Source organism: Centroberyx gerrardi, chromosome 4 (assembly GCF_048128805.1).
Source record: "Centroberyx gerrardi isolate f3 chromosome 4, fCenGer3.hap1.cur.20231027, whole genome shotgun sequence".
Taxonomy (NCBI): Eukaryota; Metazoa; Chordata; class Actinopteri; order Beryciformes; family Berycidae; genus Centroberyx; species Centroberyx gerrardi.
Window position 1 is genome coordinate 9,198,058 of NC_136000.1, and position 18,310 is coordinate 9,216,367.

An 18,310-nucleotide genomic window follows, 5' to 3' on the forward strand; every position below is an offset into this window, starting at 1 on the left:
AAAACCCAACATCCATCAGAGAGAGATCTCTCCCTGATGAAGGCATGTCAGCCAAAACATGTTGGATTATTAACTGTTCCAAAATGGACTAGCCAGTGAATAAAGGCTTTGTAATTTTTGTCACAAAGAGCTGCTTGGTATCTTTCATGAATATAGCTCTGGGAAGTCTTTCGTAATACTTTTGCAGAGGCAAATAACCTAAAATAGCCTAAATGATGAATCTGCCATCATCCACTGCTTGCACTTAACTTGTGCTGTTACTTTTCACTTTTGAAGATTATACATTATTGCTGTGCTGTTGTCTTGCTGTCCCTTGAACTATTTTGGCGCTCTGCCTGTACTTAATCCATCATTTCAGCTGTATTTTACATTCTTTAAAAGTACTCTCTCCTTTCCAGCTCTTGTTGCCTTGTTCTTTTCAAGACTGCTTGTAATTATCATGGGATTTACAGATGATAAAGTTCTGCTCTGGATCAGAGAGATGGACAAATGACTAGAGAGTGATTACAGTTGTATTAAGAGAATATTTTGTGCTGAACTTAACATGTTCAAAACAGCAGCGAGCAGCTCATCCCAGAATTTTGTTTTTAAATGCAAATGGCTTTCTATATGCCAGTCAAACATTGAAAGTCCTGTTAGTCCAGAAAGTCCAGACAAAGAAGTCAAGCCTTGGGCTATAGCTGCCGTGCCATTCATTTACCCTTACAATAATAAAACTTCTGTCCTCACAGTTTATTAGGGGCCATTTTGGTTCTAGGCTCTAAATGCAGAGAATGTTGCCTTTGGCTGTGGTAATTTTGCTCACAATAACAATCCTTTCGCAACCACAGAGACACACACAGACACACAGACACACACACACAGACGCTCATGTCACATTAACTCTTTGTCACTGTTTGTAGGTTCTTTTTTGGAAGGTCAGCTAGTCACCGAGTAAAATCCCAAGTCAAATATTTGCAAGTGTCCCAAACTAGGTCTAATCTACCATTTATATAGCACAGTGGTTAAGTGACCTTTGCTGTGAATCCCCCAACTCACTGGTGCTGGTCTGATCTCGCACAAAACAGAGATAAAGACTGTTTTGCCGTGTGAGGGATTTTCCCAGCTGGAAAATCATCCCTCATGGAGAGTCTTGTGAATGGGTCTTGGAGAGGCTGAACTCGTTCCCACTCTAGGCAAAAGGTTAATGTTTCCCAATCATGACTGTGCTTGTTTAAGCTTTTATAAGCTTTTGACACGTACAATTCTCTGACAGTTGTTGAAGAACAGAGTGTGGCTGCAGTTTGAAGTTGAGTTTGCTCCACCTGTGGTCAAGTCAAGCTGATTTACACCCTTGGGTGAGTTCAAACCACACTGGCTGAGATGTGGTCATTTCTTTTGCAGCTTACATAAAATGGCTATTTTACGCATTTCTAGATCTCTTGAGAGGAAATATAGCGGCTTTACTAAACCTGGCCTGTAGTGATTATCATTTTTGGTTGGAGGATTTCATAAATGCATAGTAGACCATTCTAATCACTGACATTTTCTACTGCAAAATGTGAGTGTGCAACAAAAGCTGCAACTAGTATGTCATCCTAATTTATTATTACTGATAAATAATTCCTGGGTTTGTTTTCTTTAGTTTCTTATCATGACGGCTACTGTAGAAATTAATGCTCTTTTGTTTTTTATGAAGGCTAGTGACGTCAGAAGTGTACAATAAACGGAAGTGACGACATGCAAATCAGCCTCAACGTGTTATCAGAAAGACCCGTTTTTGGTGACATTTGTCGATATAAATTAACCAATTAAACGGCGTTCTGTCGTAAAGTTATATGTATTTTAACAGAGTTTTACTGTGAGGATTTCAAAGTTCAACTCTAAGCGAATTAACTGTTTGATGGTCCTGCTGATCTGTAAACCCGCCAGATTGGTGAGGCTCCCTACCTGACAAGTGTAGCAGAAACTAGCAGAAACAAGACTTCCGGGTTAAATATTGTGGTTTCAAAATAAAGGCGCGAAAACACTTTACCATGGATGGGTGATGTTGTGGCTTTTATTTTGAAAGCCGAAACCGGATGTGTCATTGTTGCTGCTGGTGATCATTTGACGCAGCCGAAGACGCCATGCCCATGTGATGTGAGTCTGGAGCGGTGGATCAATCTGTTCCTACACTAGAGGTAGACTGCAAGCGGTGTGTGACACAGTTGACCGCTAAATTGTTTTTCTTTTTAATTATAAAGCTAATAACTAGCGTTGTCACTGATGTAGCAGCCGCCAGTTGACGTGAAGTCACCCAGACTGCAGTAATCTCATAAATTCCACTGGTAAGTAATGTTAGCTAACTTAACGGCATCATTACACACGATCCCGAATTGGTATCTAACGCTAGCTAAGGTCATTTTTGACAAAATGGTACAATACCGACTCGGCTGTTTTTATCAGTTTACCTTTAACAGGTTTGTCAGTTAACTTAGCCTCGTCAACAAGGTCAACAGGCAAAAATAGCCTGCTACAAGTAGCTAACGCGGTTAGCTAAGCTGTCTAACCTGACATCAAGGTGGCTTCGTAGTGCAGATGCACTGATTTCATTAACATCTGAAAGCCTTGTGTTGAAATGCTCGTTCCGTCACACGACACCGTGGGTTTTAGCCAAAGTCGTCGCTGTTGACACATGACAATCTTGCGCAGCTTGTTTTTGCAGAAATGCGTTGAAGTAAGTAGGCGGTGTCAGAGCCGTTGATGTTAATGTCTGTCTGTACAGTGCTGGGCGGTGGTGGGGAATTAACACAACTGCAGGACGTGAATTTCTAGGCATTATCGACTCCCCTAATAACGTCTGCTTCCTCCGATCACCCCAGGATGCTGACAGTCACTTGGGTGGGGCTGACACGGATGACAGTACACGGGAACAGAGCCCAGGGATAACCACTCCACACAGGATATTGTTACACCGAGGCACTCGGTAAAGCCATGACCAAGCCCGAGTCGAAGAGAAGCGGCATGGCCATGGTCACCGGCAAGTGTGCTAGCGCCGCCTCCGCCGAGCAGCAGATTAATAACGGTTCTGTCGACCCGACAGTGTCCCCGGGCTGCCAGGACCAGGGCACACCGACCAAAGCCAAGACGATGAAGCAGACCTCCAGGGAGAGCCTGTCTCGGAGAAACACGGAATGCGAGGTCTTCGACGACGGGACCAACACCTTTTTCTGGTGAGTTAATGCTACTTGCTTTCTGGCTGCGCACATAAACAATGCAACTGTCATTACTGATACTGTCATTTGATTGAGCTGTGAACTCTGTAAAGAAAGTAGGGATGATGTTTGTCAATGCCCTACACCATAATACTTCTAATTTATTTCCTGCAGAAAGAGACATGTTTGGTGACAGCGGGGTGGGCTTTGGTTTCAAGGTGAACTGAAAGGCAGGCCGAAGTGACAGTCACCTCTAGCTGCCCATCAGTCATAACAACTACTGTGGCTTAGCAACACATCTTAAAACCTACACAGTGATTTATATGGCAAGACAACTGAAGTCAATCCGAAATGTAGTTTGATGAAATTGTTCAAATGTCTAAAGATAGAAGTAACAGTCTACAAAGTCTGCCAGATCTATCATGCTCACTCTGCAAGGCATCACTTTTAAAGGTGTACAGCCAGCGATTGCTGTGCCTTCACGGATGCTTATGCTGCACATCCACACTCTGGGCTTGTTGTTGACAAGCCAATAGCTAATATCCCAGCCTGCACCTTCAGCAGAAAGAGATCCACAAGAGACAGACACTGCGTCCGTGTGGTGAGCACCATAAGTCAGTTCTGTGTGCACTCGCTGACACAGACTCACACTGCAAAGCACTGTGTTGAAATGTGCAGGATGCTGGTGCTGTCATGTGGAGGGCATGAGGCTAGTCTAGAATAGTGACATTTTTTTTTATGCAGCCTGCTTTGTTGTGTAGCTAGCAAGGCCCTTCAACCTGTCACTCCAGCAGCACTTGAGTACGTGTGTGTGTGTGGGTGGGCGGGTGGATCGGTCAACCCAACTCTGTGTGTAAAGTATGAAGTAGTAGGATCTACTTTGTGCTGGGCTATCCAATATCTTTGCTAACAGAAGAGACTGGTCCTCTAAGATAGGAGCCATAATGAGAATTTCTCATTACAACATCGACATCCAGGTTTCATTTTCACTCTACTGGACTAGAACCAAAAAAAGGAGGCATAAAGAGGAGTTAAGATGCACTGCAATTAAAAGTATCTAAGTAATAAAAATGGATTAGCGTCCTACAACGTGTTTTATGGCCAACAAAACAAGATGCAATATATAGATCCAATAGCCTACATCATCATGCAATTTTAAATGTGATCTTGTTGGTGGGTAGCCAAGCTTGGTCACAAAGTGGTAGGCACTAGTTAATACTGCTGGTCATTCTTGTGTTATTGTTATTGGTGAGTTAGGCCTCTTGGTGTTTGGCACTCCCAGATTTGTTATGATAGAAAACTAACAATGAAGAATGACCTTATACCTTTTGGCCTTGTGGTCACCTTGGAAACCTGTGGCCATAACAAATCATACAACAGTAGAGTTCCCAAGAAACCTGGATATTTATGGACTAGTACATGAAACACATTGGAAATAAGAAACAAATTCCATGTCATGGGAAATTTGAAACCTATTAGTCCTTAGAAGTTAGTATTTGGATGTTTTTTTTTTCCCTTGCAAAACCAGCTAGTACCAGTCACTGCCCCAAACTGATACGTTTTCACACTATTTCACTTTTTCCAAATTGCCACTGCCTTCATAACATTAAAGTGAATGGGGAGCGGCCACTGGCCAGTTGGCTTCTTTTTAGGCAGAGCGCTTTCTAAAGTTGAGAAAATTTCAGCTCTTTAGGGGAGCGCAGAAGATGTGGGTCAACATTAGGAGCTGACCGATCGCAACAAAGAAGAGACTGGGTTTTATGGTACTTTGGCAGCTGATAGTTTTCGACAACACCATGAACCAGAATGAAAATAGAGAAAGTACCAGTAGAAAAAGTTGGTAGTAGCTGTTGGTTAGAGTCAGTATGGGGAGCACATTGGCTGTGTTGTGGGAGTTTCTAAGTGTTTGAGTTGAGCTGTTCCCAAGTAGTGTTTGTTGATGATGGCAGCTTCCCCTAGTCGTTAAGGAAGCAAAGTGCGTGTCATGCGACCAGCTTTTTTTTAACAGCACAAAATGTGGTTGGAAGTGCTTTTTCTGTGAAAAGAGGAATAGTTTGGATAGACCTTAGACAGCAGAACTAAATTATGTGCTGTCACACCAACGTGACTTTGTTTTTTCCCTAAATGGCATTGCTGCGCACAAATTTCAATTTTTGAGATTGTGTTGTGCAGTTCGATTGTCCCAGAAAATTCTTGTCTAAAAAGAGGAGGACACCTTGATTGGGGTAGCAACACAATTCACTTGAAAATCGTGCTCCAGTCCATCAAACTCATGTGTTATATGATATAACAAAGTAAAATCATGGAAAATGTGGTCTGCTGCATTCAAATGCATGAAACGGTCACAATGCAGCATGTTGTCTTTCAATGAAGTCACATGTTTGGCAAGCCGATGTCACCGCTCAAATCAGCCCAGAGTCAGACCTAATTATTCCTTTTGGCATCATGTCAAAACATTAGGCTATTTCTACCTCTGCCCTGATTGGTCACCAGCCCATCTTCCACTCGCAGAAACAACCTGTTGCTTGGGTTGTTGTCAGGATGCCCAGCCTCAGTCTTAGTGGTGAATTGTGCGGTGGGTTAGCCTTCCTCTTCAGTCGCACCTGGCTGGTTTTTCCGCTGCGTCTTTTCCCTCCCGGTGGTGTGGTGCGGTGCTGTTGTCAGGCAAGAGAGGAGCCAGGCCGTCCCCTGTGTCTCCTGCCAAACAGGTTGGATAAGGAGGTGGCGCAGGGAGGAAATGCTAACGACACCTGACATTCCCTCTCTGTGACTCAGACTGTGGGGCGAAGGGCTGGCACTGGGCCGACATTCTGTGGTTTGATGATGACAGCCACGACCTCAGTACTTCAACACAACCATAGTATCGAAATGAAATATCAGTGTTACACCCTTGCCATACTTGTGATACAGGACTGTACGTTAACTTTTTTTGCACATAGCACTGGTGCTACAGAGGTTGATAGTTTTGTAGCACAGGCCACAAAATTGTAGCATGCGTATAAAACGTCTGTTACCATCTCTAAAAACAACCACAAGTAGTGAAGTTCATCACTTAAACAGGTATGTGACTGGCAAAGGACATTCATTTTGCATACAGGGCACACAAAATCCAAACCTTAACAAGAAATGTTTTTTTTTCGATTCAAAACCGATTCTCAATTGAATGAATAGAAAAGGCAGCACTATTTTCAAGAGTTTTTTGTGATTATTGTGGCCAAAAATGCTTGATTTTGCTGCGGCTTTTCTCAGAAATTGCGATATAATTTGCAAGGTTTTATGTGCTCTGTTTGCGGTAAAATTGCAGGAATTGGGAAAAATTGCAAGCAAAGGAAAAAAAAAAAAATTTCTCACTCACTCACTCACACACACACACAGCCTCCCCCTATTCTCTTCCACTCTCCGTTTAAGCTATTAACTCTTCCAAGAGCTTGAATTTTGCACTCACCTCGATTCTTGCAGCTTTTGTTTTTTTTGCAAAGTCTATGGCAGTAATTTGTTGGCAGGTGAGCTTTGTTCATCTTCTACCTGAATGCACGCTGCGATGACGTAAGTTACCACGACACAAAATGCAACAATTGGTCCAAATCACAAGCGGTCTGTTGATTTGGCCATTTCATGCGGAAAAGTTACGCCAATTTTGCAAAACTGCAAGCTCTCGCAAATATTGCGGAGATTTCTTGAATTTGCGTTAATTACTGCGATTGCAAAAGTTTTTGAGGTGAAACAGACTGAGCACCGAGTTATTTTCTTCACCTCAGAGTTGGTTTAAGTTGTTTAATGCTGCAGTGTGTGTTGGTCAGCCGGTCTCGTTTGTTACTGCTGATCGCTGCTCCACTCTGCTAACGTTAGTCTCTGAGTGACGGCGTAGAAAGTTCACAATATAGGGTCACGTTCGTCTCTACAATTCAATCAGGAGAGACAAGTGAATGAAGTAAAGATAATTGTTTATTATAACAGATGATATAGTGAAAATTAAGACTTGACAAGAAAGTCTTCGGCGCTTAGACTCTACAGGGAGATTTTGTAATCGAGGGGCACCAGCCCTGAGCAGCAGCAAGATAAATCCCCCCGTGGAGTCCAGATACTGGTGGTGGTGGTGGCTGATGACTCTGCTGAGACTGATAGGCTGGTGAGGCTGATGAGTGAAGAAGCTGATGAAGCTGATGAAGCTGATGAATCTGCGAAGACTGGGCGGTGACAGGGAGGTGGAGGGGTGCGTATAACAGCAGCATGAACGGACTAAAGCGGAGAGAGAGAAACATATTTAAAAAGACAGCAGCAAGATGATAGGCTAACAATGGAGGTGTGTCGCTGTGCTATTGGATAGATGTGACCAGCTGATGTGAACAGCTGATATCTCAATTGACGGCCCGGGAAAAGACAGCAAGGAAATAATGAGTGAGCATGCGTGAGAGATGTGAATGGCAGAATGGTATGAGAAGTAAAACTACAGCCTAAGCATGCAAAAGATAGTCTTCCAGACTGAACCTTCGCTAAGCTCCATTATAACTCTAGCGTGTGCGCACTGTCCGGGTGCTGCACTGCCCTCGGAGGAAACGTCGTAGAGGCAACCGCATAGGAATTATGGGATTGTTCCCTGGGAATTGTGGGAATTGGTGTTGGATGTATGGACATGATTTTTAATCGCACGATAGACTACAACTACCAAGTAGAACAGCGATGCGCCATCGAGTTCACCTCACACACAAACAAGCACACAAACCCTCACTTCACACAAACAAGCGGCTCCACACACACGCAAAACTGTATCGCACGGGTGCTACTGCGGTAAATTCATTCATCGCACAGACCGATTTTTTCATAGCACGTGCGAAATATATGTCGCACTGTACAACCCTGTGATACCAAATACCGTTAAGGATCTGAAAAGAATAGGATATGACACCTGAAATAGTCGGCTTACTGGTGTGTAAGTAGCTCAGTAGCCTCTGTTCTTTTTGACAAGGTGTCATGATTCTCCTTGGGATTGTCGTACTCGGACATGTTTAGCACTGGAGTGTAAAATTGTTGCGTCGTGACAGCCACCCTCCGACGCGACAGGTGCCCTTCCCTCTGTGAAAGCTCCCTCCACTTCCAGTCCCATTTGTCTGTTTGCCCTCTGTTGGCTCATGCTGCAGAATTGCATTGATGGAAGCTGAACTAGCAGGGTGAGCAACCTATGCACGGTGATGTTATTAAAGCATATACCACTGCACTCCCCTGTCCTCCATTCAAGAATGTACAAATGCAGCAAATGTTACGAAAGCTTGCACCGCCCCAGCCATCTCCTCCTACCATATCTTGCCCATTTGTCCTAGTCAGCTGCTTGAAAATTCCCCCAAGACCATTCAAACACTTTATCCATTTCCCTCCTTGTCATTGAGAATTCCTGGGGTTATCTGTTACGTATGTTCCTTTAACTCGTATCAGCAAGTGGATAAATAGAGCTTTGCCCCATGGGTTGAGATAAACCGCACGGATGGCGGGGACGTATATCAGAACCGCTGTAGGGTCTAACTGTCGTACGACAAAGGCCAAGGTTCATCCACTGTTGGGAGATATGAGCCATAGGCAAACCTGCTGTTTTTGTCATGGCCTCATCACTATTCAACAGGTCTGTCCATAGTATCAAAGAAGAATCTGATGCACATCTATTCACTGTGGCCTGGTAGGTTTGCAGAGAGGCTCAGGTGGAAACATGTTTAGTGGGCAGCGTTTCATGTACGAATGGGGTTTCAAGACTCAACAGACTTCAGCAGCGAGTAAGACTACTGAAACTAAACTGCACAGTTAATAGTGTATCGTATGTCACAATTTTACTTCCCACAATCAGTAATTGTCGAATACTGTCTGGCATATAACACTTCATTTGATTTAGAATAACTGCTGCAGTACTAATGTTGAGTTGTAGATATAAGATGCAAAATGTGCAGGAAAATAATTGTGTACCTTAAATAATCATGACTAATCATTGTGATTTAATAAATGTGATCACAATAGCTTGAAAATTAATTGGGATTATCATTGCCACAATCAAGCAGCCGTAATTGGAACCCATTTGAAAGACTTGCACAGGGAAAAGACACCATTGAGATGTCCTTATGGAAGGAAGAGATTTCCATTTAGGTAAACCGATTTAGGACTGAATTATTGGTGACATCTGTAAATTTATAAATCTGTAAACTGCAGTCATCTGTAAATTTGGCAGAGTGTGAATAGCCATCCTGGTGCGAATTTTATTATCGTGGAGAAACGTTTATTAAACGATTTATTCACATCATAGAATCACTTTATTTAGAATTTTTATTCAAGTGCTTTATTACCCTTTTACTCATTGCTCTCCAACCCACACCCTTATTCTTTACCGCTGTAAAGACCCACTGTCCCTTCTGGGATCAATAAAGTCAATCTTATCTTTAGGGCGGTCTTGTACAGCTCAGTGGGTGGAGAGTGTGCATACTTAGGGGTTAGGGGTTTGTTTCCCACCGTGGCCACTCATGCAAAAATGTATGCACTTATGAAACCATGAGGCACTTTGGATAAAAGCGTCAACCAAATGGCATATTTTATGAGTTTAACAGGCCAGAAATACCCTGCCTACGATTCTCACAGGTCCATATTCGACATTCCACCAGATAATGTACGCACAAAGTGGTTTTGATTTTTTAATCTTCTGTTTAATCGAAAGCAACTGTTACAGTGATTCATTAACTCCAGAACTCATTAATTCATTATTTGTTTCATTAAATTCTGCTGCTATTGAACACCCAAACAATGCCGTAATACATTATTTTTCCCATAATTTTCATTCTTACATTGTACCTAACATGTTTTTCTTATTAGTTTGCTGCTGCAGTGACCTGCAATTGCTGCAATGCCATTTCCCCACAGGAAACATTTGGTTTTCATCTTATCTCAACTCCACTCCCTCCATTTTTACTTATATTTGCCTTTGCTTATTTGTGATAAAGGGCGTCTCCTGCACAAGCACAGCATGTCTATTTATTAAGACAAGTCTCTATTTAATAATCTCTATTTAATTATCACCAATGAAGTGTAGCGCACTAATGTTCCTGTACTATTTCTGACTGCCTTCTCCCTCAGTGACATCGAATAGCATCTCATGAATCTCACTCTCCTTCTTCTCCTCTCTCCCTCTCTGACTCTCTGCAGGCGAGCACATACGGTGACGGTGTTGTTCATCCTGACCTGCGCTCTGGTCTACGTCACGCTGTTGGAGGAGACCCCCCAGGACACGGCCTACAACACCAAGAGGTCAGCAAGGCAGCGCTCATTACTTCCTCCGCTCCCCGGCCGGATCTGATAACATCGGATCAAGACGGCCTGAATATTTTTCACTTCAGTTGGGCTAGGGTTCAAACTTATTGTTCAGAGAATCATCAGCGGTTTCGGGCTTTATGCTTGTTTGGGCTTGCAGAAAGTTATGTCCTTCAGGCTTGATTTGAGTTTTGAGTGAGGCTGGGTTCACAAGTTCATTCTTATAGTTTTGCAGTAAGTTTTCACGAACCTCCCAGTGCCTAGTAACCCAGGCATTGACAACCACTTTGTTTCTAAGCAATGCTCTACTAATCCTCTGACATTTGTTGTACCAACAAGGCACCTGATTACAAACTTTGTCTCTGCATGTGTAAATTGCAGGGAGACAGCGATAGTGTGTGTGTGGGGGGGATAATGTGAATTTAAAGGGAGAAAGAGACTAGTGTTAGAGATTCTGCATAGGCCTGCCTGTTGGCGCTCTCCTCTCGATGCCTTGAGTCATGTCACATTGCCATTCAGAGCAATGTCATGTAACAAAAACAACTGATGAGAACAAACATTAATGCCTCACCTTTGACACAATTTGGCATAAAGGCACACAGCTACAGGAACACATGGGTGAGACACAAACTGTCCCATCGCTTTGGGATGAATCACTTCCTCCTTCAGCAGCCTTCACCGTCAGCCCAACTGGCGCCCGTTCAAGGCCACATCTAGCTGAATGTTGCTCTTTGAAATGACAAAGGCCTGATATTTTTTTAACATAAATGCGAACGTGAAGTAGCAAGAATACCAGGGCGTCAACTGATTATTTTTCAAGATTTTGGCCAATGTGTTTTACTCTTAGAGCATGGAGAAAACAAAGTAGGGGTCCACAGATGCCCCTTTATCACTTAGGAGCCCGACCCAGTCCTTTACAATTACTGAACAATGTAGACTTGGATGAACAAAAATGATTAAGATAATCTATTTCTCCTCATTAGAGTCATCTCACATGTTAAAAATGTGTTAAAAAGTCTCAAAATCATGTGACTTTCTGGCATGTTACACATGGCTCCTGCTATCAAATTTTAGTATCAGTGAAATGCTACCAGTACCCCGTTTTACTGTGGTTTTGATGGCAGCATGTGTGTATCCGTAAAAACAAACATACAACAAAACATATTTAAGTATTAATTTGAGAGCCAGATTGAGCAACTCTGCTGGGTTTGCTGACTTTATTGATGTTGGTCAGGAAGATCCAGACTGGTCTGATGACGGCCCTCTCTGCACTGAGCTCTTCTCTGTTCTGTAGACTCATGACTCAACCCAGATGAATCTTTGGAGGCCTCCATAGTGCCAAGCTGTGGAGGAAAAGGCCTGCTTTGTTTTATAACTCATGCAAACTTTTAGTGTGGAAAGAGAGTTGCTTAATTCGAGTCTTATGATGATGAGCTATCTTGATTTTTAAATCATTTCTTTTGTTTGTTTTTAAGTAGCGGGAAATTTAAAATTTAGAGGCCAGGAGTTGTGTGTGTGTGTGTGTCTGTGGGAGGTAGATTGGAATAGCACAACAAGCCTACAATGCTGTTTTGTGTGTGTGTGTGTGTGTGTGTGTGCGTGTGTGTGTGTGTGTGTGTGTGTGTGTGATCGTGCAGACACAGGGATTGTGGGATGATTCTTAACAGGATTTGCCACGGCTCGTCAGGATAAAGATACTAGAGCTTCTTCTTGGCACAGAGTTCACGCCGCTCACTCACACACACAGACTCAATCCCACTCCCTCACTCACTCGCTCTTTAACACACTCGCTCACACTCACTCGATCACTTTTTAAACATCCTCGCTCGCTCACTCTCACCAATTCACACACATGTATACACACTCTTACACTTTTGCAGACATGCTTTTACACACACAGTGCTCTACACATACTTGCACACTCGCATACACTGCATCACATACTCTTACTCTCTCTCACACACACACAGTCACTCACATACACACACACACACTACCACAGTCTTTGGCAGGCATAGCTCTAATCCGGTTGTGCGTGTCCAGTTGCTAAGTCTTCCCTCTCCACTCTTCAGTCCAGAGCGACGTCTTCGTCTCGTCGCCTGCCCTACATGTTTCTGATCTACACACAACAGGGATAGGTGGCATCACATCCTTCATCCTTACAGCAGCAGGTTCAGATTAGCCCGGTCTCTCAGCTCAGTGGGAAGGAAGGGCACAGGAATAAGGAGCAGTTGTCCATGGAAAACTGTTGAGACAGGCCTACGGGTTTATTTGATAGCAAATCAAGTGCTCTGTTTTTGTCCTTGTTTAATCCACTGCCTTCACAAATCTACAAGGATAGGCTGGGGTTTAAATGGATGGGTCAAGTATTTGAGAGGCCTGGGAGTGTTTTCAGTCTGCTGGAAAATGTACTCACACCAGTGTTTGGGCTTTTGAGGTAGTTATTAGCGATTTGTTAGCAAGACAAGTAATGGTGCAGGGGCTGGGGACATTTCATTGAAAAACCATATTTAAGTCCTGCATTATAAATTATGTTACGATAGGTTAAGAATGTTTGAATTTTGTGTTTTTGTGTGTTGGTATGTGTGCTCCTGTAGAGGGATTGTGGCCAGCATCCTAGTGTTCCTCTGCTTTGGAGTGACCCAAGCCAAAGACGGCCCCTTCACCAGACCACATCCTGGTAAGAACAGCTCGTCCAGCACAAACATGCACAGCACACAAACAGAAACAAACCTTTGCTCTGCAGAACTTCCTCTCCAGGGGTCTGCTGCAACATTTTCAGTTTATTATTGTCATGTATCTTGAGTCAAAGCAACACTTGTCTTTTTCCAGTCTGTGGAAGTCACAGTCAATATGGCCGTGCATCTTGTGCTATGCGGGCTAAAATTCTCATTAAGAACTTGCATGGGTCAAACCTTTGCAGTGCTCTTTCATTTCACTCTGAACCATATCCAGAATATGTCAAAGTGACATTTGTTTGCCCTGTTATATCTTACAGATCAGGGAAAAGGTTGGAATGCATTTAGGTTTGCTTATAAACAGCCTCCCCAGCATGAAAAAGCACAAAGATGAACACTGAAAATATATCCGCCACTTTAGTAACTGACAGCAACTTAATGCTGTTCACATTAGTATGCTATCATCAGGGTGAGCCCAGGTGTTGAGTCCGACATTTTAATGGAGTATTGATTACCTCTCCTTTCCCCTTCCTGTGGAAATGGGTCTGGCGGGGGAACCTGAGAGCAATTGCCGTCACTTTGATCAATAGCGACGATTGGGAGTCTCAGCTTGGTTTCTAATATGAAATATAGATCCTCTTTTAGAGTGCTGGGCATGGAGATACACATTGGCTAGCTGTAGGTAATTGCCAAAATAAAGGAGACATCTGAGTAAATGAGGAATTGAAAGTCTGTTGAAAGCGGGCGGGGTGTGTTTTCCTGGCATGCTGGTCCACTCAATCCCTTAGTGAAGAAGCTAAACGCCAATAAATACAAATACATTCTGGGTGATCGTCTTCATCCTGTGTTGAAGCCTTTTTATCCTGGATGACAGTGGTAATTAGGGATGCACCGATACCGATACTGGTATCGGTATCGGTGCCGATACCAGGCTAAAATGGAATATCGGTATTGGAGATTTTACCCAAGACTAAATCTGATACCGAAAGCCATGAGTAACATGTAAGAAATAAAAGCAAACTGTCTTGATTTTATGCATTTGTGGCACATAGAAGCCTGTATTTCTCAAACAGTGGGAAAAACAAGGCTTTTATCTCAATAATTTTGTCCATTGACCCCAAACTAAGGAAGTAAGCCTGCACTGTTCAGTAAAAGTAATGGATCGGATCGGTACTCAGTATCGGCCAATACTTAAACTTTCATACTCGTAATCGGTATTGGCATTGAAAAAGTGGCATCGGTGCATCCCTAGTGGTAATATCTACAGGGCTGCAGCGGTCACTGAATAGTTTGCTGAGCATGAAGCCACATCTCAAACCACACACTTGTTTTCCAGCTTAATTTATCCAGGGAAGATTTTCATGCTCTTTTTCTGCAACACAATGCTACTCCTTGATACAGTTACGCACATTCACACCTGGCAGCTGCCCAGTGTTTTCTACGGTTGTCCAGCCTTTAGCAGGAGGGGAGTGAACTACCTCAACACTAGTTTTAGTGTTGTTTATTCTCAAAGTAAGGGTACGATGCCCTCTGCACAGCTCCACATCTGCGAGGTGCCGGTCACATGCAGGAAGAGAAATAGAATATTTATTACTGGTTGGATGCTATTTATTCACGTTCCTTGCCCAAATTTTCCCAGCAGGTCTGTGATTCGAACTGCCAAACTTATGGTCATGATCCTGCTTATCTAACTTCTAGGCCACTGCCGCCCCAATTAATTCATGATGTTAAGCCAGCGGAAACACACCAGAGACTGCGTTTTCCACAAACACTGAATTAGAGAGTTGTTTGTTTGTTTGTTACATGCTTCCGATGGAGTTTCATGTATTTGGAGATTTGCATTTCAGCTTGTCTGGCAGCTCCTGATGTCCCAGCACCCTGTTAAGACACTTCAGTTCAGTGTTTGACCCTTGTTTTGACTCTTGCTTCGCTTATATTGTTAGTAAACTAGGACTTAGAGCTTTTTCTATGAGTGCTCGTAACTTGTTCTGGATAAAAACATCAGTTAAAGGCCAAACGTATTTATATTTCAGCAGTTACCTGTACCCATAGACTGTAAAAAAAAAAAAGATGGACATAGTGAGCGTGACATCACCCACTGGCTTCTGAAGGGCCGTGTTGAAGCCTGGACATTGTGTTTATGGTTGGCACCATGTTGACATTTTTTGGAACCAGAACAGCCAAAGTAAGGCTGAGGGTGGAATTTGGGTTGTCCGCACTGCCACAGCACCGCCTCCTATTGGCCCATAATCGGCGACCTGTCGTCACTAGGAAAACAATCCCGTTTTATATCCTGTTATCAAATTATTTTGAAAATCGCCAAACATTAGAAGAAGTGAAATTAGCTACTGGGACCATAACCTCTTGTCAAAAAAATTTATTGACTTGTTAATTTTAGCGAGAAGTCGGGCTGTGGTCCCATTGACTTGCATGGAGTTGGGCCCGGCCGCGTTTGGAGTCTTTATGGAGCCGGCCCCTAGTGGATGTTAGAGGAATTGCCGCTGCCGCCACTTCCGTATTGGCTTCAAAATTCACCCGTGGTTTTGGCCGCTTGCCTGTTACCTAAGCTCATGTTGTGGCTGTGTTTGGATTCCTCTCTTCATAGTTTATTTAAGTCTGCGTCATTATTGAATATGATCCTTTCTTTATTGCTTCACTGTTCACAACTTCACACTGTTGCTCTTGATAACAGCCACATATGTAAATTAGAAAGAGCGTCAGCCACATATGTAAAATCAAAAGAGCATCGACTAGATATGTAAAATCAAATGCGGTCATATTTAGTTTTTGTCATTTATTTTACATCATTAATCAAACTAGTTAGTTGGTGAATTTACTGTGGGTCTGGATAACAGTGTTGCCAAATGCATTATAACTAATACTGTAAGGGAGTGCTTCTCTTCAACAGCTGTTGCAGTGCAATACTTAAAAGCAATTAACTCAAGTTTCCAAGCATGTCACACACGTGCACACAGAAGCCACTCGCATCTTGTGTCTGACACGGCTGGTTTCTAACGAACACCAGAGGGATAGGAGGGAAGATAACAGGGTGGAGGACAGATGGATGCAAACAAACGTCGGTGGTTCATGGAGGCGGGAAGTGGCCGGGCAAGAATTTGGGCTGCTGTCGTCGCATTACTTGTTTGTCCTCGCCCCCTCCCTTGGTAGAGAGACAAGGGAGTTTTGTGTGTGTGTGTGTATTGTCTGAATGCGTCATGCTCCCTGACCTGTCGAGCCAGCCAAGTAGGTTCAGTCGTTTTTCACCTTGTTGCAGCCGAAGCACCACTGGTTGAACGGCGCTGAAGCTGCCGTGTTTGTTTCCCAGGAAAAGAGCCAGGTGGGAATTTCAGGTTTCCAACCTGCAACTCCCGCTGGGTGACTGGCAGGGAGTGCCGCACAAAACTGAGCGTATACACTTGAACTAACACAAACGACCTGGCAGAAAAATTGAATTTAAAAACACTGACAGTAGGGTGGGCTAAATTTGGATGCTGCACAAACTATTTCCTACTGAAATAGGTCTAGGCTTTAACCACAGTCACCATTAGGCTTTTTTCCCAATGTTTGAAGTTGTTTTAAATCTCCTGACACAGCAGGACTTTGATGGAAAACCATACTGAATATTGAAATCCCTCTGATTATAACACTGGTCTGTGTGCTTGCAACAGTTGTACACTCCTTTTGATCTGCAAGAGTCCAAATACATTTCCAATACATTTTAAAGAAAAACTTCTCCAGGTAATGTTATTTTTTCCGTCAGGTTTGCGCAGATGGTGACAGACGCAGTCATTATACTCTAGTTTTTCACGTGTAATCTACTCTCAATTTCAGCAGTATGTTTCCATCCAGCAACATCAGTGTATCAGGGGGAACATGGCAGCTTAGTGGTTAGAGACAAAGTCCTGTCACTGAAAGGTCCTTGCAGCAGCTCGTTTTCATCAACAGTGGTTTGTCTGGTTTAAGTGTCTTAAAACGAGACACTGAACGTCTCACTCATCGATCTGGATAAAAGCATCAGCCAAATGCCTAAAATGTACATTTAAATTCAGGGCGCCAACATAGCAGTCAACATGACATATCCCAGCATTAAAATCCCTTATAGAGTGTTGAGTGCCAAGTGCTTTACAGATTTGACAACGCTGAGATGGTGTGTGTGTGTGTGTGCGCCAGTGAAGCTTGTAACTCTCAAGGGAGTCGGCGCTGTCAGGCAGGCAGTTAATGTAGGATGCAGAAACGACTAGAGGCCTCTATGGGTCTAGTTAGGATAGCATTGTGTGTGTGTGTGTGTGTGTGTGTGTGTGTGTCTGTGAGAGCCTGCACTGGCAATGTGAATACCTGTCATCACAGATTGAACGTAGGAGGATTATTCTCAGGTGATTTAACCTCTTAAGAATCAAACCCAGTTTTCAATACATTGTGCTGCATAACAGCATCAGTGCTAAAGTGTAGCTATGCTAAGCTGTAAGTGCTAGCAGGTAAACTATTAAAGGATAAGGCTGGTGTTTTTTAATGCATTGCTTACCGTCAACAAATCCTATGAAAATAACAAAATCAGCAATGATTTTGTTTTGCCAACAAGTCTCGTCCATGTAGCCGGTACCCAATAGAGAGCCTAAGTCCCTCCCCTTCCGGTGGACCACCATGGGACCTTATTTCGGAAAAAATATGTACGGTAGTCAACGGCGAGAGACAAATAATTGTTTGATCCCGTTTGAATTGTGCCATGAATTACACATATGATGTTTTGTCAATTTAAATGATAATTTTGCAAGTCAAGAAAGTCGCAGTTTGTGGTAAAACTGTTGAACTATAAGACTGTAAAAATACGTAATTAGAAAGACTACACACCCAAAAGTCGCGCAAGTGACGTAACTTCCTCTCTCCACAAGCTACCCAGAGCCGCTGAAGCTAAGTCCCTCTCAGATAGCAGGAGTATTATACACAACCTGGAAGGTAGACAGTAAGAATGGATTTAAACTGGTTTAGGATAGTTTTAGTACAGTGGGGGCTAACGTTAACGCGATGCCTGTGTGTGTTTGGTATGTTTCGTTCCATGTTGGTGTTGGTGACGTATATTGTGCGAGACGAGAGATGTAGTTCACTGAGCGGTTTCACACAAAACTAAACGTTACTTTACTGTTTTACAACAAACTGCGACTTTCTTGACTTGCAAAATTA

At 43.1% G+C, this 18,310-nt stretch overlaps 1 protein-coding gene across 1 annotated transcript in view; it reads left to right on the top strand.

Annotated features, from left to right (window-relative positions):
• The first annotated feature begins 2,138 nt into the window (after positions 1-2,138).
• Positions 2,139-18,310, top strand: part of ptdss2 (phosphatidylserine synthase 2) — a 35,210-nt gene continuing 19,038 nt past the window's right edge. Inside the window, exons 1-4 of the mRNA XM_078282957.1 lie at positions 2,139-2,309; positions 2,844-3,194; positions 10,350-10,451; positions 13,052-13,134. Of these exons, the coding sequence (XP_078139083.1) occupies positions 2,956-3,194; positions 10,350-10,451; positions 13,052-13,134 (424 nt within the window). The 5' untranslated portion in view covers positions 2,139-2,309; positions 2,844-2,955. The remainder of the gene's footprint in view (positions 2,310-2,843; positions 3,195-10,349; positions 10,452-13,051; positions 13,135-18,310) is intronic.